Raw genomic sequence first — 26,118 nt, forward strand, 5'->3', positions numbered from 1 at the left:
GGTGACCCCCAAGTGGGTGTGGCCACCAATAAGAGAGAGTAGGACAGCTAGGGAAAAGGGAAAAAAATGGCGGACTGCGTGGTTTGGCGACCCCTGTGAAATGGTCATTCGACCCCAAATGGGGTCCCTACCCACAGGTTGAGAACCACTGAACTAGACGATTACATGCTTTAGATCCAATTCTGAGAAGCATATTTTTAATATTGCTTTGTTTCTCAGAAGTCACAGTGTAATCAATAATATTCCTTATTCCCCAACACAGTGTTTTTTTTTTTCCTTCTAGGAAATTAGCTGTTGTTTATTATTGCTGCTTTTCAATAAACTTGCAAGTTTATTTAAATGCTGTCAGTAAATTATTAACCAGAAAGTTGAAAAATTAAAAGACTTGAGTCCACGAATAATTCACTGAAGAGGCTATAACTTTCTAGGACAAGGTTAACCTTACCCGTATGATGATAGCCATTGACCGTCGGACTGTGTTGCTGAAATACCTACGTAATAATCATTATGATATTTTTGAGAATACATGCAAGCAGTTGGAAATTGAGTATTCACCTCCTCCACAATACCGGCGAAAAATCACACGGCGTGCAGCTGTCAAGAAGGAACTTCGAGCCATGGTAGGTTAAGAATGGCTGGCCGAAGGTGACCTAGGGCAACTATGGGCTACTTCAGCTTCTATATCATAGAGAACTTGGTTTGGGATAGGCATGTTCTGCTCTTCTGCATAGATTTCAGACAAGGAAAGAGGCTTGGAAGGCCACTTTCTTCAAGGATCCTGTCCAATAGGTGAACAGCATTTATGTCCCCAGTGTTAGAGTGGGTGGGTAAGATAGCATGTAAGAGAGCAGGAAAGCATAGGCGGCATGGCTAAGTGAAGAAGTACATTCTCAGCAGCAGTGAACAGCTTGTGGATAGAGGCCCTGCCTTAATCTTTGCAGAAAATAGCATGACTTAGCCATAGCTTATTCCTTTGATCATTATCAGTTGGCTTCGTGTTTCACATTCAGATAAAATGGGGCAAACTACATTATGGCTTGGTTTTTTAACTGTCTCATTGTAGCAGTTGCAGCCATAGGAATGGGGACATTCTTGTATGGTGGCAATGGAAGCAGAAGTTGCTTATTTCTCCAGGGTGACAGGGCATTTGGGGTAGCTAAATCCCCAATTAAATCTCTCCTTCCCATTAATATTTAGGTCTATAAAGAGAAGCAAAAACTAAGAGCTCTGGAAAGATTGAAGCAAATGGAAAAGCAAGATGAAGGAATAAGGGAGCAAGCTCAGCCAAAGGAGGAGACCCCAGGCTGAATTAGGCATACCTTCTGTCGATGAGAGGAGAAGCTCAAACCAAGGAACAAATTTTAAAGATAATAAAATATTGGACACCAACTTTTCATCTGCATCTGTGTATGTGCACATAAGCACACATCCTTTTTTTTTTTTTTTTTTTTTTTTACTTCATGTATGCGTTTGAGGTGTAATAAGGATGTTAGATTGGGGAATCTCCAAACTTGTCAACTTTAAGATTTGTGGACTTCAGCTCTCAGAATTCCCCAGCCAGCATAGATTCTGAGAGTTGAGGTTTGCAAATCTTAAAAGTTGACAAGTTCGGAGACTCTTTTGTGTTAGATATTAGTTATTGTTCTATTTACCTAAATATTAGTAGGGATTGTTCTACCATTCTCAGAGTTCAAGGATCTACTACATATCTCAGGTATTATTTCACAAAACTTGCTTTTTGTTTTCAATAAGCGGTAATGTGTAATTAAGAAAAAAAATACTTGGAAATGTTCAAGACTGAATGTTTACGTTGTTAGGATTTTTGAATTCCCGAGCTTTGTGCCATCAGAGTAACAGAGTTGGAAGGACTTTGGAGGTCTTCAGTCCAATACCCTGTACAAGTGTCCCCCTACATTGTTCTGGACAAATGGCTGTCAAATTTCTTCTTAAAAAATCTCCAGTGATGGAGTAGCCACGACTTCTGGAGGCAAGCTGTTCCACTGATTAATTGTTCTCACTGTTAGGAATTTTCTCCTTAATTCTAGGTTGTTTCTCTCCTTGATTAATTTCTATCCGTTGCTTCTTGTCCTGCCTTCAGGTGTTTTGGAGAATGGGTTGACCTCCTCTTCTCTGTAGCAGCCCCTTAGATACTGGAACACTGCTATCATGTCACCCCTAGTCCTTTTCATTCAACTAGACATACCCAATTCCTGCAACCATTCAAGATGTGCTGTGGTTATTTTGAACGCATCTTGAATGATACCAAATTTTGGGAGAGAAGCAAGGTGGCAGGTTCCTGGGATGTAGAAAGTTACCTGGGAATGCAATTCTTTCCCCTACATTAACCTTCCTACCTTCAGTGCTGGGGCAGACACATATGTAATGTACATATATAATGTCAGTTGAGCTATTTGGGAAGAACAGCCTAGGAATCCAGGACCATAAGCAGTCTCCAGGACAGCACCTTTTTGCAATCCTCACCAGAGTTCTGATTTACAATCTGAAGCAGCAGGATCTACTCTCTGCCTTTGTCATAGCTGTCACTCTGCTGCTTGCTTCTCATTGCATCCTTTGCCAGATTGACAGCAACGGTGCGGGGAGGAGGGGGGAGGGTGAGAAATTGGAATATGAGTGGTTAGGGAGGGTTTGGCTTTGAAGCAGAGGAGATTTTACCGAGGAAGTTACGGAAACGATGTCTGCTCCAGGGAAAGAGCCAGAGCAGAGGAAGACAACTGTGGACAAGGCAGAGGGATCCCACAGAGGACCCAGGCAGCCCCAATCACTGGTGCTTGTCCAAAGGTTGTAGGAGAATGGCCTGCGGTGCCAACTGGGAAAAACCCCACACTCCCCACATGGGGAGTTGGACACTTGGGAGAAGTAGAAGAACCTTCCGCAGGGCCAAACAAGGTAAGGGGAGATCGCTGGAAGGCCTGATGCCCTATTAGATGGGAGGACCAGACCGACTGGAGAACCCCAAGTTCCATCTCCAGCAAAGCAGCAGAGCAGCTAAGAGATTCCAGGCCCTGGAAGTATGGAACCCTCCCATTCAGGGAGCCGTTGCCATGCCTCCCAACCCTGCAGCCCCACTGTGCTTGCAACTCCACCAATGGCTCTGCCCGCTGCCTGAGCAGCTACCACTCCTGCAATTGCCCTGCCAATGGCTGCCCTGCTAGCACAGGCCCCACCCCTGGGCCTGGGGGATTGCCCTCCACCACTCCTGATGGTTAAGTTCGATGGGATGCCAAAGCACTGGCCTATTTCCTAACTCAAGTTAGGCGTTACATGGGAACGCTATGGGGCCATGTACCCAGACAATGCTGCCTCCATTGACTATGTGGTCTTGTTGCTAGATGGAGATGCGACGGAATGGCTGGTGGCCTTCCACGATGATGCGCAGGAACTGGGGCATTTTGATACATTCGTGAGAATCTTACAGCAAGGGTTTGAAGACCCCTACACAAATTAATGAGCTGAAACCCACATTCGAAATATCAGGCAAGGGAAGTGATCAGTGGCAGAGTATATCCAGGAGTTCTGCAGACTAGCCAGCTGGTTGGGAGAGTGGCCCCAATGCCTGCTGATAATCTACTTAACGAAGAGTTATACCACACTTGCTTTTCCCGAGGGGTACCACGAAGTCTCCAGGCATGCTACCTGCTGGCCAGTGAGGTGGAAATCGACCTAGATGAATTCCATGAACGCACAGGGAGAAACAGCCACAGATACCCTAATCCTGAAAGGTGAGGAGCACAAAAAGGGGGTAGAGGGGGCTCATCTCCTTCAAAAAGCTCCAAATCCCAATGGAGCTTAATTGCATGTTTCTGCTGCGGCAAAGATGGGGCACCCAAGCGCATTATCTCAGACCGTGGCATCCAATTTACTTTTAGTTTTTGGCAGGAGTTCCTAAAGGTGTTAGGTACAGCTCAGGGGCTAAGCTCCTCTTTCAGACCAATGGAGGCTGAGAGAACTAATGGCATGTTGCAGCAGTACCTCCATTGTTACATTAATTACCAGCAAGACTATTGGGCCCAACTCCTGCTCTTTGCTGAAGTTGCCTACAATAATTCAGTGCACAGTAGCACAGGTTTCACCCTTTCTGGGTGACCACAGGCCTGGACACTTTGTCCCTATGCCAGAACTGCCCCAGCACAGACCCCTGCATGTATCATTAGCTGAGTGCGTCAAAGCCTGCAGAATACTTAGCCCATGGTCTGCAAAGCTCTAGATGAAGTATAAAAAACAAGCTGACAAGAAGAGAGCACCTCAAAAGGAGTTTAGGAGATACCTCTTCACTAGTTCTAACAGTCACTATAACCCTGAAGAAAACTAAATTCAAAATATGTAGTCTTTTTCCATCACTAGGGTCATAAACCTGGTGACAGTTGAGTGAAATGAACCAGGAATCTTTCCTTGCTAATTAAACAAGTGGGATAGAGGACATTCTTAACACTTGAGCCCTTCATTTCCCTGCAAGCTGAAGCACTGCTGGCGATCTAAAATTCTGACTATAAATACTACACAAAAGCTGCTTTAGGACAATTTTTTCAGTTGCTCTATCTGCTGTTTAGAAAGCTACTTGTTTCACAAGCCTTGGATTATTCCACCCACTTCTTGCTGCTTCCTCTGGCATTTCACCCAGCCTGCAGGATACCACATAGAAGAGCTTTTACAATCCTGCTTGCCCAGTTGCAAGACACCCAATGTATGTTCAGAAGCAGTTTTGTGTTTCCCAGGAGCCCAGTCTTTGCCAATGTCCCAGTCAGTGATTTGCCAACCAACTGTCTCCTCAGTAAGCCAGTCCTCAGAAGGCAGTTGGGCCAGCGGGAGATATGAGTGCTGTTTGGACTGTCCCATGTGTAAGTAAATCTCTGGTTCTAATATCTGTGGGGAGTAGCCAGCTGAGAAGGAAGGAATGAGACCTTGTGAACTAGTTTTTTCTGAAATAAGACTGGATTTCTGGGTTATTTCCAGTAAGTGGACTTCCCAACCTGGTGCTTTCAACATAGGTTGATACTAAATCCCATCCTGCTCAGCCATTATGACCAAGATGGTTAAACAAGCAAAACCTTTCTAATTGGAGAATTGTCAGTGGAGAAGAGGATGTGAGGGGTCCTTGGTGCTCTCTGAGCTTGGTTGTTTTTATGCAGATGTTTCATTGCCCAAACTAGATATCATCAATGCTAGTTAAGGAGTGGGGTTTGCTTTCAAAGAAGTGGGTGTTTCTCATTTCATTCATTGTGCCTTCATTCACGACTGAGGTCATGCTGTTGTTATGTCAACAACTGCAGATATAGGATTCTCTTTTAAGGTTTCTCGGAAATATAAAAAATTATGTAGGAATCTGGCTTTTGAGGTCAGGACTTTGTTAGACATTGGCAAAAAAAATTAACTATAAACAATATTTTAATTTTAAATATCAAGACACCAGCTCAATTCTCTTTCTTGTTTTGAACAGCTGACATTCTCAAAGATGTTTGAAGGGGATTAACTGCTAACTTTATTATGTTGAAAGTTACCCACCTTGTCTTAAAAGTATATTGGGAATGAAGGCAAATATATGTGCCTGAGGATAATGTTACAGGATCCAATCTGAGTTGGTCACCAGGACCAAAGTTTTATTCTTCCAAGCTTTTGGACTTGTGCTGGAGCCCATCCTCAGGGAAACTTCTCTCTCTCACAATGGTCACAAATCCACAAGTCTTAAAGTTGCCAAGTTTGGAGACCTCACTTCTAAGGCAGCCCTGCCAAAATAGGGCTTTTACTCTCCAGAACCACGAGGATATATGTGAAAGGGTTGCAAAAACTGCCCCCCTCAAGTTTACCATCATCTAATCCAGTACAGTTTTTATTGTGTTGTGATTTTTTTTTCTCTGAGGGAGCAAAAAGGAACAGCATATGACCATCTCCATTTCTGAAGTCTGCTTTTCAGCTGACAGGGTCGCTGGTGATCATAGTTTATTACAGAACACAGTCAACCAGTCACTCTCTTATCCAAGAAGGATTGGCTAAGTGAGGACTTAGTGGCAAGGATTACATGTCTGGACAATGGAGGACAGCATTTTCTACCTACTTCTATTGATCTTTGCTTCCATGTGCATGTTTATGTTGCTTGGCAGGTTGTGTTGGAATTTGCTGCCCGGTGATTCTGAGCTGCTACGTGGCACGCAAATATGGAGAACACTGTTGCTTGGCAGTGGTGCCTGGTGGCATGACTGCACTCCGAACACACATGCGGGTCTCCTATGGCATTCCGGTAATGCGCTAAGATTTCACCTAGGAGGTGATCTTTCTCTGAGAAATAGAATAGCAGATGCTGGGGAGTAGGAAGAAATGAAATTTGTATTTTAAAAAAGTTTTATTGTCAAGATTTATTGCAGCATTTGTTCTTAAACCAAACACTATGCCGCAGAATAGTATCTTGTCTTGATTGCACCTTTCATCGCTGGAATTGCTAAAATGCCTCTGCTGGACACAAAATGAAAAAGGAGAGGGTGAATTTATTTATTGTCCTGCTTTTATTATTTTATATTACAATTATTCCTTGTAATGCGAGTTTGTTTGCCTTCATGTCTACCCTGAACACTTCCAGTTTGAGAGAAAGGATAGCAGGGCATATAATGGTATGTTTCTTCATCTGTTTTAAATCATATTTGTAATTACAAACTTGCGGTTTTAGTGCAGTGGGTGAATTCAGCCAGTTTGTTGGCAAGACGGTTATTGAAATTTCACAAGAATTCTATGAGGCAACTTGTCAGTGAAATAAACCACAAAATACCCTTGCCATCAAAACTGGGCACAAACTGCAGAATTTGCTTGAATCCTGGAATTAAACTGTTTCCATTGCGAAAGAAAGCAGAAATAATTTATCTCAACTTTGCAACACTACAGAAAACATGCATTATTAACAAAGGACATAGTGCATGCTTTGTCTCATCATATCAGAAATACGGCCTTGGCATTATGAAATATTGTGCCTTATTCTCTAAGTCTTGAGATATGGTGAAACAAGCAAATACTGCAGCTTCACATCTAAATGGTCATGCATGGGAGGACAATACAGATTTTTTCTATTGCTACTTGTCCTTTTAATGCTTATTTTACTAAACAGTTCCAAGATCTATTGTGAAGTATAGGAAGACAAATCTAATATTTAGCTAATCTTTAATTTGTAGCATATTCATCTAGCATCCGGTGACAATTTTTTTCAAAGACTGTGTTTGAAACTTCAAGTATTTTGCACTGCTCCAAAATAGTGCCATTTCTTTCTGTTCTAGCATACATAGGGGAGAAGTAATAACTAATTCCTTAAAGTGCTGTTTCCCAAAATCACATCTTACTATGCTATGTAGTACTCCTATCATCCTCATTCTAAGTGAAAATAATTACTACTGCTGGGAAATGTGAAATTTGGGAAGGAAGAATCAAGCCTTCCCCCAAAAGATTTTCTGTTTCCAACTGTAAAAAGTAGTTAATGGTATTCATGAACTATCCATGATTCTTCAGGTATTCTAAACAGGGCATTGTAGAAGAAGCAGGACTAAATTTATGCTGGATCTTCCAGCAGTAACTTTAGCCCCTATATTTAATTATTATGTGTAGGAGGTAGTCTGTATAAATGGGCTTGGTCAGTCTCTGTTCAAACGCCTGTGGTCTACAAACCTTTGCCTCAGAAAATGCCATCCAAGATTTCTGGCAAAACATCAGGAAAACTGCTGTCTAAACCACGGTCACTAAATCCTGGAGCCCAACATCTGTGTAAATGTTGACTGCACAGAGGATCAGGCATGTTTGCCAACCTAGTCCAAATCCCCAGCCTGCCTATGAAGAGATCGACATGAGCTTTAGATATCATGAGAACAATATGCCTCTCCAACCTTTTGAGATATAATAATAATGATGATGATGATGATGATGATGATGATGATGATGATGTGAGAAGAATAGAGATGTTAATAAACACACCTGATATTTTTCATCATCTGTCCGAAATTCATAGGGGGCTGAGAGGGGATTTCCTGTTTCATCTCCTACCGAAACTGAACAGGGAGCATCAGGCTGAGTCATGCAGCTTCTGGTATGTGAGGGCATAATGCCCAAACGAGTAAATCTGACACAATCTCCTTGGCTTGAGCATTGCAGGGCACCGTTTTGAGGGATGCGCTGTCGATGTGCCTCTGTGGCTGGTGTGAGATTTGCCGAATGGCTCGGGAAGTGCATACTCGCTCTCCATCTTAGATAGCAAAGGAGGACAACAAAGGTGGGTCAGGATCAGAAGATGCTATCAAGAAGTTGGGGGGGGGGTCATTTTCAGTCATAAGATACCCTCCACTCCAGCAATGCTTTCAGTTGGGAAACTGGGCTCTGCAGAAGGGGGGCAGGTTCAAGCTACTTTCCTGAAGGTAACCTGCATTGCCCTGCCAGAGCTTGCTTCCAATGTGGGAAGGAAGGCTACTGAGCAGCCAATTGCCTGCCCCCCCCCAACCCATGTCGATGCCCAGGACCCCAAGCCAATCCAAGCCAAAGAAGATTCCAGAAAAGATGAAAGAAAAGATGCAGGTGGCACAGCAGGTCGTGGAGGTCTCCCCCAATCAAGGGAAGAGGAGGGAACTCTGACCCCCGGCAGGCCTAGATTGGTCTTCTATGAGAGCGATAGCGGTAGGGAAGACAATCTAATGATAAGTGGTGCCATCACCCCATTGATTGCCCAGGTGGAGGTGGTAGTCCCCCAATCAGAAGCAAAGGGAGTCTTCATAGCCCTGCTAGACTCGGGGTGCACCCATTGCTTAATCAGACTGAAAATGGTGGACTTTTTGGGACTAAGGCTTAAGAGACTAAAACAACCCATGAAGTTAGAGCAAGTGGGTGGCTCGCTTATTGGGGGGGGGGTTGCCTGCAACCTGCCTGCCTGAGCCTGTGAGCCTAAAGGTGGGGAGCCATGAAGAGACTATCCGGTTTATTGTAGCCCCAAAGATAGCAGAAGCAATGATAATGGAATTGTCTTGGCTGAAAAAATGGAATCCATCAATTGACTGGCAAAGCAACAAGTGACGGTTGAGGATTAAAGATGAGAAAGGATTTGTGGGGGGGAGGTGGAAAAGCCCCGAAAGTCAGGCAAGCGCAATTGGCAGTGAAAGTGAAAGCAGACACAACCAATATGTTAGCTGAGAGCAGCTCAGTAGAGCCAAGCATTCCAAAGGAGTAGCGAGAAGTCCTTAGTGAATGTGCTCCCTCCTCACTGCCCCACAGACTCTGCTATTGAGTTACTACTGGGGGAAAAACTACCTAAACCAAAAATTTACTCCATGACCCTGGGGGAGATGGAGGAACTCCGAGACTTTGTGGACAAGAACTCAGCCAGGGCTTCATCCAGCCAGCTAAATCCAAGAGGGCAGCACCAGTGCTCTTTAAGGAGAAAAAAGATGGGTTGCTGAGATTATGCGTGGATTTTAGGGAGATTAATGGTGTATGCGTGGAAAACATATGCCCCCTCCCCCTCATGCTGGGGTACCTGTCCAAGGGGAAGGTGTTCACCAAGTTGGATTTAAGGGAGGCATATTATCATATTATGTGAATGGAAGACTGCTTTTAATTGCCCCTTGGGATGCTACCAGTTCAGGATGATGCCTTTTGGACTGCAGGGGATGGTAGCAGTGTTCAAATGTGAAAAAAATTAATCCAGTAACTGTTGAACTATGGTTACCAAAGAATTGAAGCAAGTTCACCCAGTATTCCATTGCTGTTTGTTGAAGCCTCTCAAAAGATTCAGCCTGAAACCCGCTAGAGAGGAACCTTCTCCTCCTATACTGGTAGAGTGTGAGAAGCATTATGAGATTAAGAAAATACTGGTTTCAAAGATCTTTACGGGGCAGTTACAGTACTTAGTCCTGTGGAGAGACTAATGCTGTGAGAGCCCAGGATGTTAAGGCTGATCAATTAACATGAACATTTCATGAGAAATACCCACAATGTCCTAAAGGAAGATGTGTAAATGGTTGGATAACTGTACTTATCATTTCCCTATGCTTATTTTTTTTCAGGGGGCCAGCATGTCAAGACTGAACTGCTAAGATACTTGCTAACCTCTGTCGCTACTCAACTTGCCATAGAAATGGGGGAGGGGAAGCTTGGGAAAGAAATGGGATTTTTAAGAAGCCGTCTATAGACTGTGAGAACCAAGGTCACAAAAGCAGATGTCTGACGGAGAAGTGGACCACTCTCATAACAAACTAAATAAGTGTGACAATGTAAACATTCGGTGGGTGGAAGTTATCGAAAACTATTATTAACTAACCAGATTTTTGCGCAGGAAACTTAGATTTGATTTTGCTTCTTCAGTACTGAGATGCGTATTCAATAAAGTTTATCTTTTATGGAACCTCAAAGCCATAAAGTGTCTTCAATGTTGAATTTGCTAGCCAGTTGACAATAACAGATGTTGAGACTCTAGAAAAAGTACAGAGAACAGCAACAAAGATGATTAGGGGACTGAAGGCTAAAAGATATGAAGAACGGTTGCAGGTATTGGGTATGTCTAGTTTAATGAAGAGGTGACATGATAGCAATGTTCCAATATCTCAGGGGTTGCCACAAAGAAGAGGCATTCTCCAAATCTATTCTCCAAAGCACCTGAAGGCAGGACAAGAAACAACAGATGGAAACTTATCAAGAAGAGAAGCAACCTAGAACTAAGGAGAAATTTCCTAATAGTCAGAACAATAAACCAGTGGAATGACTTGCTTCCAGAGGTTGTGGGTCTTCAAATACTGGAAATTTTTAAGAGATTGGACAACCATTTGTCTGGAATGATAGGGTTTCCTGCTTGAGCAGGGGGTTGGAGTAGAAGACCTCCAAGGTTCCTGTTATTCTGTTAAATACGAGTCAGCTGCCCAGCATCCAAATTTTGGTCACATGACCACTGCAATGGTGTTAAGTGTGAAAAACTGGCATGTCACTTTTTCCAGTGCTGTCGTAACTTTGAATCGTCACTAAAGGAATGGTTGTTAAGTCAAAGACTACCTGTAATAAAAAGGTGGAGTCGTCCATGGCTAGAAGTCTTTGTCACAGGTGACCAAGCCGGGTGTATGTCTGAAATTATTAGCCATCCGAGATGCCCTTCGATGGAGCCTGCAGGCAAAACGTTCCGCAGCTGAAAGGACGCGAGCGGCAAGGGCCAACTTTCCTCGCGGCGGTTGGGAATGGGGGGGCCTTCGTTAACCCCTCCCCTCCCGACTTCCTCGTTTTCTCTCAGGCCCGCCCGGCCAGCAGGAAAGAGCATGCGCCCGCGAGAACGCGCCTCTGGAAATCCTAATTACGGCCGTCTCGGTGCCGCGCAAGGGCGGGGCCCTCCCTCGACCGGAAGCCGTCTCCCTCGCGGTTGCCTTGGCGACGACGCGACGCGACGCCCCTCTCGCCGCCGGGAGGGCTTCTTTCGACTTCCCCGCAATGTCGCTGCGGACGCTGCCGCTGCTCGTTCTCAACCTAGGCGGGGAGATGCTCTACATCGTGGACCAGCGATTGCGCGCGCAGAGCATCCCGGGAGACAAGGCGCGCCAAGGTCAGGGGGCCGCCGGGACGGGGCCGCCGGAGGGGCCCCGGGAGTGCAGGCCCCATGCCCCTCCCCGCGGGGGCCCCTGGTCCGCCCAGCCGCAGCGCCTTGGGAGGAGGGCCGGGCCTTCTGTTTCTCCCCCTCCCCCGGGTTGACTAAAAGACTAAAGCTTTTGCTGGCGTTCATCCAATCATGATTTATTTGCAATAATAAAGTGCAGTGAAAGTGGACATAAACCATAATTGTTCTTGATGATAAAACCTATTAGAGAGCGCTGTAGTCGACCTTTGTCCCTGGACCCGGTTGGAATCGCAGCAGAGGGGAAAAAGCAGAGAGAATCCCTTCCTGGGGAGACCGAGAGGCTTGTCTGTCCCTCGCAAGCTCCTCATCCCCCAGGGCATGCCTGCTCTCCTATGGAGGAGGCGCCGATTCCCTTGAGTAGGAGGCTCTCAGCCCTCCCCTGTACTTCAGAGACTCCCCTCCAGGGGCTGAGGATGCTCTTGCTTCCTGGGCTTTTGGAGAACGGCTGCTTGGTCTCTGAGACAAGAACACCTGGGGTTCACTTTAAGAGGTATTACTCCTTGTGTATCAGAAATGGACCACCGGGGTGTGGAAGTGAAATAAAGAAACAAAACACCAAGATGAGGATAAATCAGCTCACATGTGAATGAATGTGTCTAGAAGGAAGACCTTCACACACACATACACAAATTCAGGACCTCTGGATCAAAAATATCTGATCTTAGTTTAGCTTTGTTTATTTACTGATGGGCAAACTGGTTTCTTTACCTCTCTAGGCATTCTGAGAACAAAATAGTTTTTGGGAAATGGAGAGACTGAAAAATAACAAAGTAGTAATTTTTGGTTATTTGGCCAGGTTGTGCTTCATTTTTCTAGCTTTTCAGGTGAAATCAAACAATCTGGTTCTGCAGATTTTTCTTGTTGAGAAACATGGAATCGCTCTAAAACGATAGCCCATCCATGTGGATCTGAGGATGTCTCACCAAAGCTTGGTTCCCTGTGAATAATTTTTTACATTTGTGGTAGGACACCATAAAAGTTGAGCTGCTGCTGAACTGTTCCTTCATTTTCAAGAATTTTTAATGCTGGGAAAATGCAGTTCTTCTCCATAGTGTGAAATGGGCTTGAAAAGTTAGATACTTCCATTTCATACTACCTATATCATTGCCACTTTAAATATCCTCAATAGCTGTCTTCTTCTGTGCAACATCTTATTAAGTGGCAGAGTACCTTCCTCTTCAATTCTTTTCTCTTTTCCGCGTTGTTTTCAGTGTGTTCTTAGTACTTGACCCGCCATTTTTTCTGTTTTATGCTTCGTGTAGATGAATGGACTGATGTGGACAGGAGACGAGGTACTGTAACATTTTTAGACCTGCACTGAGATTCCAAACTATATATAGGCAGTATGTTGAAGAATGCTGCCAGAAAATTTCTTCAGATTTTCAGTTACTTCTGTTACTCTGAATCACAAAAATTTATGTTCAAGCTGTGGAAGTGTATGGTCTGTTTTGTGTGTGATAAGCCAAATCCATCAAAAAATTGGGTTCAAAAATTTGTTGAGATTTATTGGGCAGCTATAGAAATCAAATAAATGAAATAGAAAAATTATTTGAATCATTGTTGAACAGGCCAATTTGTTAATTCAACCTTGAGGTAAGGTGTAGATCAATTGACAGGTAAAATATTGTCACTAGACAAGACAAATTGACCTGTTGTAAAATGCTAATTATGCTGTTTCTGGCTTCATTTTTTAATCTATTCATGTCTGATAATGCAGATTGTCCAGAAATACGTATACTATATTCTGTACTTCAGTTATTGACATCCAACAAGATTTTGTGTTCCCACAGTAGATGGCTCCTGTCCCTTTGAAAATTATTTCCTAACACTAATTATGGTTCCAGCAAGAGAAGAAGCCAAGGGCTGCTAGAAAGAATAATGGGTCCAAATAAGCATAACTACAGAAGTGGCTACTTTTCATAATAGGTTGCAAAAGCAATAGGAAGAAAAAGAATGCATCTAGCAGTCTTCTTCAATCTGGAGGCTAGTATAAAGTGCAACTCCTACTCTTTGCAACATAGCAAAAATCTGGAGATGATGCCAGTTATAGTCAAACGTGGCTGGAAAGGCCAGTATAGGAGAAAGATCAGTTGAGATTTGTGGGCTAAGTTCAAATCCTCATGCAGCTATGGAATTTATTGGGACACATTTTTTCCAGGATAAATTTGGACGTGATAATATGCATTCATGTCCCAGGAAAAGGCATGAAAATTCCAGGAGTGAAAATATATTTTAAATTAATAACCATTTAAAAAAAAATACTGCCTATTCTCATATTAGCACTTAATATACTTTTTGACAATAAGCATTCTATTATCTGTAGATGTCTTGCACTCAAGATAATGCTTTATAAACGTCTACATATTATTTGACTATATTTGATCAAGGTTAAATTTAATCAAATCTTTTTTAGCCAGTGAAATTCCCTGTTCTAATTTGACTTCTCACTGACAGAAATAAGATGATATTTGGAATTCCAAGATCTGCTTGTTTTGTTCTGTTTATTTGCTTTAATGTTTAGAAATAAAATATATAGAAAACATAGAAAACATATAGAAAATACAGAGGAAAAAAACCCATTTTAAACACAGCATTAAATATTGTCCACACAGATCAGCCCTTCCATTACATTGAAATGGAAATAATTCATAAACAGTGAATCTAGAATCTATTGATAATGGCATTGTCTTTCCATTATAAAAGAGTAATATTTTTGATATGCTTCATTCTGTAGTTCCATAGTTTTCCAAACATTGATAGATTCTGCATTTTTGATACATAATTCAGAATCATGTTCATATCTTTAAACATTACTTTTCTTGCACCTTATGAACAAATTTATGGATTTTAAGCCAATATGGAACGATACTGAAGCAAACCTAATCATCCCCTCATTTTACACTTTCATTTTAATGTTGGCAGTTAATCCTTTCAAATATCTGATATTGCCAAATTTAAGAGTCTGTATAATGAAACATCATAACCATGCTCCTCACATTTTATTCCTCCCAAAACATAAAATATATAAAGGGAGAAACAGTATCACCGTTAAGCTTCAAAGGGAAGCTTAAAATTATTTTCACGGTCTTGTACAATGTCAGTACTGGAAATAAATACCAAAGCATGGGAATTGTCTCAAAGACTGCCTTCTTGTCTAATAACCCCTTACTCCCAAGATAACGAAACCTTGAACAGGCCCCCTGTAGATGACGCAATATGAGAATCAGAATAATGTGGCAAAAAGTGATATTTGATGTGGCTTGTAACTGTACTAAATAAATAATAATAATCAGCACCTTGAGTTGTGCTTGGAATGACTAGAAAAAAAATGTTATCCTGCCCAATAGGTATGCTTCAGTGCATTTTTAGTAAGTCTGCATCATGCTGTTCAATGATGAAGAAATAGAACAGACGAGGAACTAGTAAACCTCTTAGAGCAGTACCGGTATTTCTCAACCTAGGCAACTTGAAGGTGAGTGCACCTCAACTCCCAGAATCCCAGTATTGTTGACTGAGGGATTCTGGGAATTGAAGTCCACTCACCTTCAAGTCACCTAGCTTGAGAAACATTGTCTTAGAGAATAATATTAGAATTTAGGAGGATTTTGACAACTTGGAGAAAGACCCATATCACCAAGATAAATTTGAACAGGGATAAATACTGTGGGCAGTAAAATTGAAAAGTATGTGTATAAAATGAGAGCTCCATATTGAACAGCAGTAAATTCTGGGTCCTATGATGGATCACAAGATGTCAGAAGCAAAAATAATCATAGGCTGCATCAACAGAATTACAGGTTCTTAAGATTAATAAAACTCATTGTCTGCTTTGCGTTGACCAGACTGCACCTAGAATATTGCATCAATCCCTGTGTATTGTGTCTTAGGAAGCACACTGATAAATTGGAGTTTGTTCATGGGGCACAATCAAGATAGTAAGAAGTTTGCAAGGAATCTTATAAGGAATGTTTGGAGATTTGGGATATGTCTTCAAGTATCTGAAAGTCTATCACATAAAAGGCGGGGAAGAATTATTCAGTTATTTCAGGAAACAGTACAAGAAACAAGTTTAAATATCAAGGAAATCAATTTTGAATAGATATTGGGGGGGGGGGAATGTAATGGTAAGAACTGTTCAACAATGGAACAACATTCCCATCAGCAGTATCTCTTAAAGTATGGTCCTTTCTTGGGTCCACAAAATTGAATTTATTTGCCAGCCTATGTTGAAAAATAATATAGTATTAATATCCTATCAAATGAAGATGAAAAGCGATAGTGACAAGGAATGTATATGTAATACATGTAAATGTTTATATGTGTAAATGTTTAAGAAACACTGCCTTAGAGAATGGTAGGCTCTCTTTGCTAAAGGTGTTTATACAGACTGAATGGCCATCTGTCAGGAATGTTGATGTTATGGACTCTTGCAGGGGTGAGAGAGTTGGACTAGATGATCTCCAAACTTCCTTTCAATTCCTTTCATTCTATGAATCTGTGCAGTAGCAAATCTGGCATACAGGCATAATGCAATCACTGCATTACATACCAGTTGTAGCCTCCACATTGTGTAAAGCCTATGGCCTCAAGAGTACCTTCCAGCTCTAGAATTCTGTGAAACACTCTGAGTTGCATGAATAATGTCTAATTGTACATATGCTGAGTGCAAACAGATTTGGCCCAGTTTGTTTCTCCTCAGTTGTTTCTGCTGTAAAATTGTTTATTGTTTTAAGATCTTTTCAATATCATTTAGTATGACTTTACCACATTTGTTCATATTGACATAAAATTTTTGTTGTATTCAAATTAATAGTGATGCAAAGCAAGCAGATTGCAACTATGAGTGTCTGTGGGGAGTAAATGACAGTATAGGTGTGCCATTATCATGCAAATGCCTGGCTTAGGTAGGGCATCAGATGTTTGGGACACATATATATAATGGTGGAATTTGGCATCATTGCAATTCGTAGTGGGCACTAGTGACAGCCACAGTTATTACCACAGTGTGTTACCTTTGATCCACTTACCTATGTTGTATCATAGTCTTGTAGGTAAGCAAGGTGTAGGGGATAATCATTTATTTAGAAAAAAAACTGGTTAACTTGCATAGATTTGAGCAGCAGGTTTCTAAAAAGATCTCAGCTCCGAATGGTAAATGTACAATACATAACATTGTATTGTGGCTGCATAACATTCCTTTCTTTAATCATTTTCTTGGTGCGTTCACTCTCAGGGCATCCCAAGTGCAAATTGCAGGAGGTCATAGAACAATTCCGGAATCCCCAGTTAAAAATGAGGCATTAAGCACCTACCACTTACCCTCTGAATATGGCTTGTGGGGTAATACAATGCAAAAGGCTCTTCCACTGGACCGAGAGGTTTTCTGACTTGTAGTCTAATTAGCATACATGAAAGACTTTCTTTTCAGAAACAGTGAAGGCTTTAGCACAGATATTTTATGCTTCAGAGTTTGTCCAGAGGGAATTGTGCTGCATATCTATCTCTGGAGATATTGTGATTAACAGTATCTATTGAATGCTGAGCTGAATGACTCTACAGAAAAAATAAAAATGTCAGGTAGAAAAGGCATTGTGGGGAATGTTCATACAATGCCCTTAACCCATTTTTTGGTTTTGCACAATTCACTGAATCGTGAGCTAGGTTACAGTATATTCATATGAACCCCCAAACCTGCACCTCAGTTTAAAAGTAAGCTGTGCAAATGCAGCCAATATATTTGTAACAGGCCTAATTAAGTGTGTTGTGGGGTCACAATTGATTCTGACATTTGTGTGGAAAACTGAGGAAATTCCATTGTTGTCTGCCTCCACCATGGAAAGGGAAAATGGCAATATTGGATAATACTTAAATTGCAGTGTCTTCATCACCCTCAAGGACAGCCAACTCTTCTGTAATTAATTTGAATCTGATCTCAGGTCTGATGATACAGTACTGATAATTGGATAATTTTCTACCTGTTTGCTATCTGATCCTCCCATACGCAGTCACAGAAAGTCTGAGTCACTTCAGTGTTCAAGGTTATTAACATCTTGTAATTCATGGAGTAGAGAGTTCTTCAAAGCCAGCAGATCCATATCATGGATCTTATGTACAGGAAAAAGCAACTCCATCCAGAATTGCCTTAAACTGTGAAATGGGCAGGATATAAATTTAATAAACATTTAATGTTTAAGTAATGCTAATGAATGCCACTGTGAAGATTTCTCTTGGCAGTTACAGCACCTAAATATTGATAATTAAACTATTATGCCTAAAATGTGATCCTCATAAGAAAAAGGGGTCCTCTAATAGTTAAAGACTGAGAAAATTAGCCCAACTAATTGCAGAATGTTGAAACTGAGATAAATGACAATATATGTCATTATATTTAAACATGTTTTTGTCATGACTGCAAGAAGCAGAACTGAAGCAGCTTGGAAGTACAAAAACTAATGTTGCAAATTGTAACTGCTGAAATTGAAAAATATTCCTCTTGGATTTTGCAAACATTTCTATCTTGTTGGAAGAAAGAATTATCTGGTGTAGGAACAGCAGTGAAGCAGTTTCAAGCATCGCCTTTCCAAATATAAGAAAATGTTTTCCAATTTCTGCATTGCTACCAGTCTAGTGAAATCCCGGTCTAGAAATCAGGAAATATCTTCTGCATGTCTCTTTTTTAATTGAGGGATATTCAGAACAGAATATTGCTTGCACAGGAATTATCTGGAGGCAAAGACATTTAAGTGAAAAAGCAGCCTCAGCAGCACATTTTCTTCTCAATTGCAAAATGCCCGCTTCTTCCTGGAAAACTAAAACAATTGATTTCTAACAACTATGATTATTTTATCTTTTCAGTGATGAATGACATCATTGGGGGCATATTCAATAAAAATTTTATGGATGAGCTATTTAAGCCACAGGAACTCTATTCCAGGAAAGCCCTAAGGACAGTTTTCGAGCGGTTGGTTCATGCCTCCATCATGAGACTGAATGCTCCCAGTATGGATAAGGTGAGGTCAAACCTTTCTTTTTCTAGATGTCTTATGAATCTGAAACCCAGTTTTTATCAAGAAAAGCCATTATTAAGTTCACACAAGGTGAATCATAGATGCACATGGAAGTGAAGAAATGATCTGAAATACTGATTTTCAGTGCATGTATTTAATCACATCAATGCTTACTGACTTTACAGCGAAGGACAAAATATGGTATCATGTAGTCTCATGAAATGTCACTCTGCACCTCTATCTGTCTTTTTCTGCTTTCTTAATCAACTAGTGCCTTAGCCCTTGAAACTCACCCCCTCCCCCCAATCTTGTCCATACCATAGCTTGTCCTCATCAGCCTTCCAAAATCCCAGTCTGAACAGTCAGATTCAGCCTCATATGTTCAATCCTGATTTGGCTGATTTCTGTTCATATCACTTTTGTTCAATGGTGTTATTGAACAAAATAGTTGCCAAGATGTTACTTGCCAAATGAAAATATCTGAAGATTTAATTAATGTGTTTACATGTATATCTTCAACGAACTACTTTTATCTTTTTCAAGAAACTGTGTGTGGTAAGTGAATAATTTGAATAGAATAGAGCTGGAAGGGACCATGGAGTCTTCTAGTCCAACTCCCTGCTCAAGCAGGAGACCCTATAGTCTCTTTTTAAAAACCTCTAGTGATGGAGCACCCATGATTTCTGGTGGCAAGCAGTTCCACTGGTTAATTGTCCTCACTTTTAGGAAGTTTCTCCTTAATTCCAGGTTGCTTCTGTCTTTGATCAGTTTCCAACCATTGTTTCTTGTCTTGCCTTCAGGTGCTTTGGAGAATAATGTGACACCCTCTTCTTTGTGGCAGCTCCTGAAATACTGGAATACTGCTCTCATGTCTCCCCTATTTCATCTTTTCTGTACACTAGCCAAACCCAAGTCCTGCAGCCGTTTCTTCATATGTTTTAGTCTCCAGGCCTTTGATAATTTTAGTTGCTCTTCTCTGAACTTTTTCCAAGGTCTCAACATCTTTTTTGTAGTATGGTGACCAAAATTTGTTGCATTATTCCAGGTGTGGTCCTACTAGGGTTTTATAAAGCGGTACTAATACTTCGTGTGATCTTGATTCTATGCCTCTGTTTATACAACCCAGGATTATATTAGCTTTCTTGATTGCTGCTGCCTACTGCTGGCTCATAGTCAAATGATCGTCCACTAGGATTCCAAGATCCCTCTCACAGTTGCTGTTTTTGAGCCAGGTCTAGCTAATCTGTACTTAAACCTTTGGTTTTTCCTGCCTAAATGTAAAACTTTGCTTTTCTCCACATTAAAACTCATTTTGTTGGATAGGCCCCATTGTTCAAGTTTGTCAAGATCTTTTTGGATCCTGAGCTTGTCTTCTGGGGTGTTGGCTATTCCTGCCATTTTAGTGTCACCTGCAAATTTGATGAGTTCCCCTTCTGTTCCCTCATCTAAGTCGTTGATGAAGATATTGAAGAGCCCTGGGCCTAAGACGGAGCCTTGTGGTACCCCACTGCTTACTGCTCTCCGTGTGGCTGTAGTGCCATTGAGGACTGCTCGCTGAGTATGGTTTGTCAGCCAGCTACAAATCCATCTGGTGATGATGTTGTCTATCCCACCTTTTTCTAGCTTACTAAGCAGTAGATTGTCAAATGTCTTACTGAAATCTAAGTATACTATGTCCACAGCGTTTCCGTGGTCTACTCATTTAGTCCCTTTGTCAAAGAATGAAATAAGATTGGTTTGGCATGATCTGTTTTTGATAAACCCTTGCTGGCTACTGGTTATAACTTCGTTTGCTTCTAGTTGTTCACAGATCTGTTTTTTGGTAATCTTTTCCTGGATCTTCCCAGGTATTGATGTTAGACTGATTTATTTGTTTACTTATTTATTTACTTTATGTTATATAAAATATGCATACAAATACAAGATCTAAGTTTAGGTACATATCTGAATGCAGATGTGATAATGTTAGTAAGTTTCCTGCTGAGATGTTTTTATTTCATACCATTTGCTTTATCAACTGAGGGCTTTCAATTAATTTCACTCGCTGTTGCTTCGGTTTATTACAGGAAGTCCTCAACTTATAATTAGAATTGAGTTCAAAATTACTGTTGATAAGCAAGACAGTTAAATAAATTTTCCCCCTTTTTACAGCCTTTCTTGCAACAATTATTAAGTGAATCCCTGCAGTTGTTAAATTAGTAACATGGTTGTTAAGTGAATCTGGCTTCCCCGTTGACTTTGCTGGTCAGAAGGACCCAAAAGGTGATCACGTGACCCCGGGACACAGCAACTGTCATAAATAAATGCCTGCCAGTTGCCAAGCATCTGAATTTTGATGATGTGATCATGGGAATGCTGCAACAGTCATGTGAAAAATGGTCATAAGTCACATTTTCAGTGTTGTAACTTTGAACAGTCACTAAATGAACTGTTGTAAGTCGAGGACTACCTGTATATCTTAATATTTTTAATTCTAACCGTTTACCATATGCATTTAACTAAATAATGTGCAGTATATTGTTGCTAGGTCCTGGGCATGAATGAAAAGTGTATTTCCTGCATTTTAATAAACATTGCACTGAAAGCTAGCCAGGATTATTGGTATTCTTCAAGTAAAATCCTGCCAGCTGTATTAAAATGAGATGTTAAATCAGTAATCATGTTCTAATAAAATATAAGTAACTTTATAAATGCTGCTGCCCTGACCCGGCCTTTGTGATTAACTGGTATCTCTTGCTTATTCTGTAGCTTTATGATCTAATGACTATGGCTTTCAAGTACCAAGTTCTCCTCTGCCCTCGACCCAAGGACCTTCTGCTCATCACTTTCAACCACCTGGATGCCATTAAGGATTTTGTCTATGAATCGCCCAAAATTCTGAACCAAATTGATGTTACCTTTCACAAGTTCATTGATGTATGAATGCCGTACATTCTATCTTCTGTACAAAAATAGTATAAAAGAATAAAAAACAAACTAAATTATAGAAAGAATTATAGCTTTGTCAACAGTAGATTTAGCCTTCTGGGAATAAAGTTACTGGAAGGAACAAGTGAATTGCAGATGAGCTGTATTCGTGACACACTACATTCCTAAGTAGCCATCTATAATTTTAACCTTGCAGATTATGCATACCCAGATGATACAGTTAGTTTATGTTTTAGTCTCTCACGCCCATCCAAAAATCTGCAAAAATTAAGTAAATTATATTTTAGTTAACCATACTGTAGTTAAATATACTGTATAAACAGCCATGGCATAGAATGACCAGTGATGGTTCAGTGATACACCATCAGTGAAAGATCAAACAGGACCATCACATCATTTACATATGTGCTTACCAGAGTTATATAATATTAAAAGTATATCTTAAATATTAAAAATATTATGAAATTAATTCAAAATTGCATAAGCATGATGCATCTGCATCTAGATTTCCGGTTTGATCATTAGAACTGAGAGTTTTGGCATAAAAGTGGGGTCCTACAACCTATCACTGAAATAAATTTGATAATAATCTGCTGACAGATATGAGGCCATACAAAATACTTGCTCCACTTAGCTCTAAAATGGGCAAGAAGAACTAAGAACTCATCAGATGTTGTCTCTTCTGATTCTTTTCCCTAGACCTACATCTTGCTCTCTGCTGGGGAACTTCAGCTTATCCGACAAACGCTGCTCATCTTTTTCCAGGACATACATATCAGGGTAGGCATGTTATACATTACTTCCATGGGGTGATAATGGTAAAAAGAAAATGTTTAGCATAAGTTATTTCCAAGTGAAGCATTTTTATTGAGAAGTCTTGGCATTTCTTTATAGGTTTCCATTCTCTTAAAAGATAAAGTGCAGAATTCCAATGGCCATTTTGTGCTGCCAACCTCAAGTTCTGTTCCTTGGGGAACAGAGATCCCTGGACTCATCAGGTGAATCCTTTGACTTGCCTTTTTCCTTAACTATCCAACTGGACTAATCACCTGTTCAGATGGATACGGACCCCCAGCCTCATACTGCAGGTTATCTTTTGGGGTATAACAGTGTTTACAAGGTTGGGTTTATGGATCAATTTCTCGGTCCCCAAACTCTCCCAACTATTGTATAAGAAAAAAGGAAACAGTATTTATACTTTACAATGTTACAGACTTTTTAACAGTAAAGGAGATGAAATTCAGAGGATCGAATTCAGCAGTGGAGGAAATTATGTTCTTCCATATCGGGAAGGTTCATTTGACCTTCATGGAGACAGAGTCATTAGACTGGGAACAAACATGTAAGTCATGGTCTGCAGTTTCAGATTGAGGCTTTCAACAAGTTTCCTATGTGCCTCTTATGTACATAAATTCAATTAATCTCTAGATACAGCATCAGCCGGCCTGTAGAGACAGATGTATCAGGGGCCAAAAACTTGGCATCTCATGCTAAGGTCAGTATCTTTGATTTACCCTGACAAACACAGAACAAGGTTCTGTTTTGCTTCCTATTTCATTTTGTTCAGGATTAATATCCTAAATCCCTAGATTATTATACTGGAATAGACTTTCTGTCTAGAAGCTACTTGTTCAGAGAGTATTTTCCAGAACTTCTTTTTAATTTTGATTTAATTTTTCTTTCCTTCTGTTGTGATCCGACTATATCCATTTGGCAACTACTGTTAAGATGGATTCTGCTTTACTCCAGGGCTAATGATTAAGTGAAGGTGGGGGGGGGAGTGGTATTTTAAGCCTACTGATTTCCAAATAGGAGAAACTGGGAAACCAATCATTGGCACATTTCACAGTAGTTCAAATTGTGTAACTTACATATTTCTTTCCATGGCTCTTATAAATGTTGTTGTCAATGCAGGAGAACACTGCTCCCAACCCTCTTGCTAAAGAAGAGCTGAATTTATTAGCCAGGCTGATGGGTGGCTTGGAGATCAAGAAGCCCCTAGTCAAGGAGGCTGGTTTTCGTCTGAATCTTTTCACTACTGATGAGGAGGAAGAGTATGATACTTGGCTTTCAATGGTAGTAGCAATGGTGGTGGGTCTTCCATATATCCAGAGTTGCCCTTGGCCTTTGAAATATCAGAGGTCATATTCCAGAAGTGAGTTAGTGATAAAAAGAAACTTTCAAACTTTCAGTAAATTAATTAATTGTATTTATGTGAGTTTTTATTTGCTCTGTTAAGACACGCTGCCCTGACTCGTCCAGAGGAGTTATCTTGTCAAGTTATCAAGATACATGCAGGCCAGGTAGATATTTGTTGCTGCATCTTATTGTTTCTTCAAAAAATGAGTAACACAGGTTTTCTTTTAACTGGACCAACTTCAATTTGTATATGTAAGTTTCATATACCTCTTAATGTTTTTGTTCCAGTTAATAAACATACAAAAATAAGATTTTTTTAGACAGCACACATTCATAAGAAATACTCTACTGAAATTGTGGATTAGTCTGAAAATAATTTTTCGGTGCAAAATAGTTAGCCAACACAGTGCTAGGCTGCATTAACAGAGGGATAGAATCAAGATCACATGAAGTATTAATACCATTCTACAATGCCTTGGTAAGGCCACACTTGGAATACTGCATCCAGTTTTGGTCACCACGATGTAAAAAAGATGATGAGACTCTAGAAAGAGTACAGAGAAGAGCAACAAAGATGATTAGGGGACTGGAGGCTAAAACATATAAGGAACGGTTGCTAGAATTGGGTATGTCTAGTTTAATGAAGAGAAGGACAAGGGGGGACATGATAGTAGTATTCCAATATCTCAGGGGCTGCCATAAAGAAGAGGGAATCAAGCTATTTTCCAAAGCACCTGAAGGCAGGACAAGAAGCAACGGGTGGAAACTAATCAAGGAGAGAAGCAACCTAGAATTAACTTCATGACAGCGAGAACAATTGATCAGTGGAACAGCCTGCCTCCAGAAACAGTAAATGTTGCAACACTGGAAGTTTTTAAGAAGAGAGTGGACAGCCATTTGTCCGAAATGGTGTAGGGTTTCCTGCCTGAGCAGGGGGTTGGACTAGATGACCTCCAAGGTCCCTTCCAACTTTACTACTACTACTACTACTACTACTACTACTACTACTACTACTATTATTATTAAATATAGCATTGTTCCCAAACATAACAAGTCATTATAACTCATAGTCATTGAAAGGCTCCTCCTTCTCCATGGCTTTTAAGAAAAGAGGGGAAGGAAAAACTGAGGGAAGTCAGTCATGTAGCTAGAACTTCCAGAAGCAGATTTTAATATGCTAGATTAATCGCTATGGCTCAAAATCCTATCAGATAAATAAGTCTGGAACAGATCATGAAAAACAAAATATTAAAAGCATATACGCAAATAATCCATTTCTGTGGAAAGGAAAATGAGAAATGTTAAGAATCCATTAAGGATGAATCATGAGTTTTTAAGAGCTGTTTCTTTTTAAATGAGATGTTTTGAATCCATAGATTTTCATTCATACTATGTTAGGGTAATATTGTATTTTGTCCACACCTCTATTCTTACATAAATACTTGCTTGCAACATTTATTGAAACAGGACCAGCAACGGAATGAGAAGCTGGATCACATCATGGGGGAATTTGAGATGTCGGAACAGCAAAGTGAGACAAGCAGCAAAGGATGTGATATGTTGGCAATGATGGATAAGCTATGACCCTCAGCTGTGAAGAGCCATGCAGCTTTAATGCAGAGGAATGCTAGGATACCCAGCTTGATTAGAAGACCTAAGTCTGATAGAACAGAATGGATTCTTAAGCTACTCACTTTTTCTTAGCACATGAAATTTGGGAACTGTCTGAGATCCATTTAACAGTTCTTTTCTCTGGCATTAGGGAAATGTGGGCACACATGTCAGAGGATACTCTATTGGATAGCAGTTTTGTTCCTGTGCTATTAGTAACTCTGTTCATGTTAGCTACAGTTAAAAAAGAAATCCCATAAATCCCCCAGGTAAGTTCTGTAAATAAAAATACATACTATGAAGTAACAATTTATGTTACCCATAAAAGCTAAGTTTACAATGATAGTGCAGCTATTCTTTTTAGCTGCAGCTGTAAATAAGACAACCTTCTTTATTGCAGTATTCACTCCAGGAAGTTTTTGTAATCAAAATCTGATTAAAGAAAGTTACTGCTCTCCCAGAGCTGACTGACTCTCCTAGATGTATATTTCATTTTGGTATCATATAGTTCACATAATATTCTAAGCCAAAACTAAAATTACATTAGACCCAATAACAAACTGATTGTTCTAAGAAAGTATTGTTTTTTCAGCTGTTACACATAGGACATTTCAGGCAAATGAGACTATGGTTGTGTTTCGTTTTCTTTAAACCCCCCCATACAATTATCAGTACCAAAAATGATCAGTGGTCCTGCAACAAAAAAACAGACAAAATCTGATTGGCTAATCTCAGAGGAGCCTCCCAAACTCCATTCCAAATTTAGGAGAGTGACTTGGTGGTTGCATTTCTTGCCAGAACAGCACG

General features: G+C 40.6%; 2 protein-coding genes and 2 long non-coding RNA genes across 9 annotated transcripts in view; 3 read left to right on the top strand and 1 right to left on the bottom strand.

The window, feature by feature from the left end:
* MRPS15 (mitochondrial ribosomal protein S15) overlaps nt 1-1,390 on the top strand; it is a 15,425-nt gene extending 14,035 nt beyond the window's left edge. Inside the window, exons 7-8 of the mRNA XM_039327550.1 lie at nt 429-620; nt 1,198-1,390. Of these exons, the coding sequence (XP_039183484.1) occupies nt 429-620; nt 1,198-1,308 (303 nt within the window). The 3' untranslated portion in view covers nt 1,309-1,390. The remainder of the gene's footprint in view (nt 1-428; nt 621-1,197) is intronic.
* LOC120300975 overlaps nt 1-11,298 on the bottom strand; it is a 16,549-nt gene extending 5,251 nt beyond the window's left edge. The window contains exons 1-3 of one of the 3 annotated variants that reach the window (XR_005554790.1): nt 11,017-11,298; nt 10,292-10,443; nt 7,963-8,230 (exon numbers count right to left, since the gene is read on the bottom strand). This is a non-coding gene — a long non-coding RNA (uncharacterized LOC120300975). The remainder of the gene's footprint in view (nt 1-7,962; nt 8,231-10,291; nt 10,444-11,016) is intronic. The other 2 variants (XR_005554795.1, XR_005554791.1) reach the window with 2 other exon arrangements.
* Nucleotides 2,138-25,773, top strand: OSCP1 (organic solute carrier partner 1). 4 transcript variants are annotated; one of them, XM_039327538.1, is made up of 10 exons: nt 2,138-6,253; nt 18,482-18,636; nt 21,382-21,549; nt 22,261-22,341; nt 22,456-22,559; nt 22,775-22,903; nt 22,990-23,056; nt 23,476-23,615; nt 23,801-23,864; nt 25,168-25,773. In XM_039327538.1, exons 1-10 carry the CDS (start codon nt 6,046-6,048, stop codon nt 25,282-25,284), a joined length of 1,233 nt encoding a protein of 410 aa, XP_039183472.1. In that variant the 5' UTR covers nt 2,138-6,045; the 3' UTR covers nt 25,285-25,773. The 4 variants fall into 4 exon arrangements, 3 of the variants coding, with proteins under 3 accessions (XP_039183472.1, XP_039183466.1, XP_039183454.1); XR_005554786.1 differs by lacking the exon at nt 2,138-6,253 and adding an exon at nt 11,303-11,554 and having other exon boundaries at nt 23,476-23,716; XM_039327532.1 differs by lacking the exon at nt 2,138-6,253 and adding an exon at nt 11,303-11,554 and having other exon boundaries at nt 23,476-23,637.
* Nucleotides 8,129-10,375, top strand: LOC120300983. Its single transcript, XR_005554798.1, has 2 exons — nt 8,129-8,257; nt 10,038-10,375. It is a non-coding gene; the product is annotated as an uncharacterized LOC120300983 (long non-coding RNA).
* Nucleotides 25,774-26,118: the final 345 nt, after the last annotated feature.

Source organism: Crotalus tigris, unplaced genomic scaffold, assembly GCF_016545835.1.
Source record: "Crotalus tigris isolate CLP2741 ecotype Arizona unplaced genomic scaffold, ASM1654583v1 scf7180000017614.5298720, whole genome shotgun sequence".
Taxonomy (NCBI): Eukaryota; Metazoa; Chordata; class Lepidosauria; order Squamata; family Viperidae; genus Crotalus; species Crotalus tigris.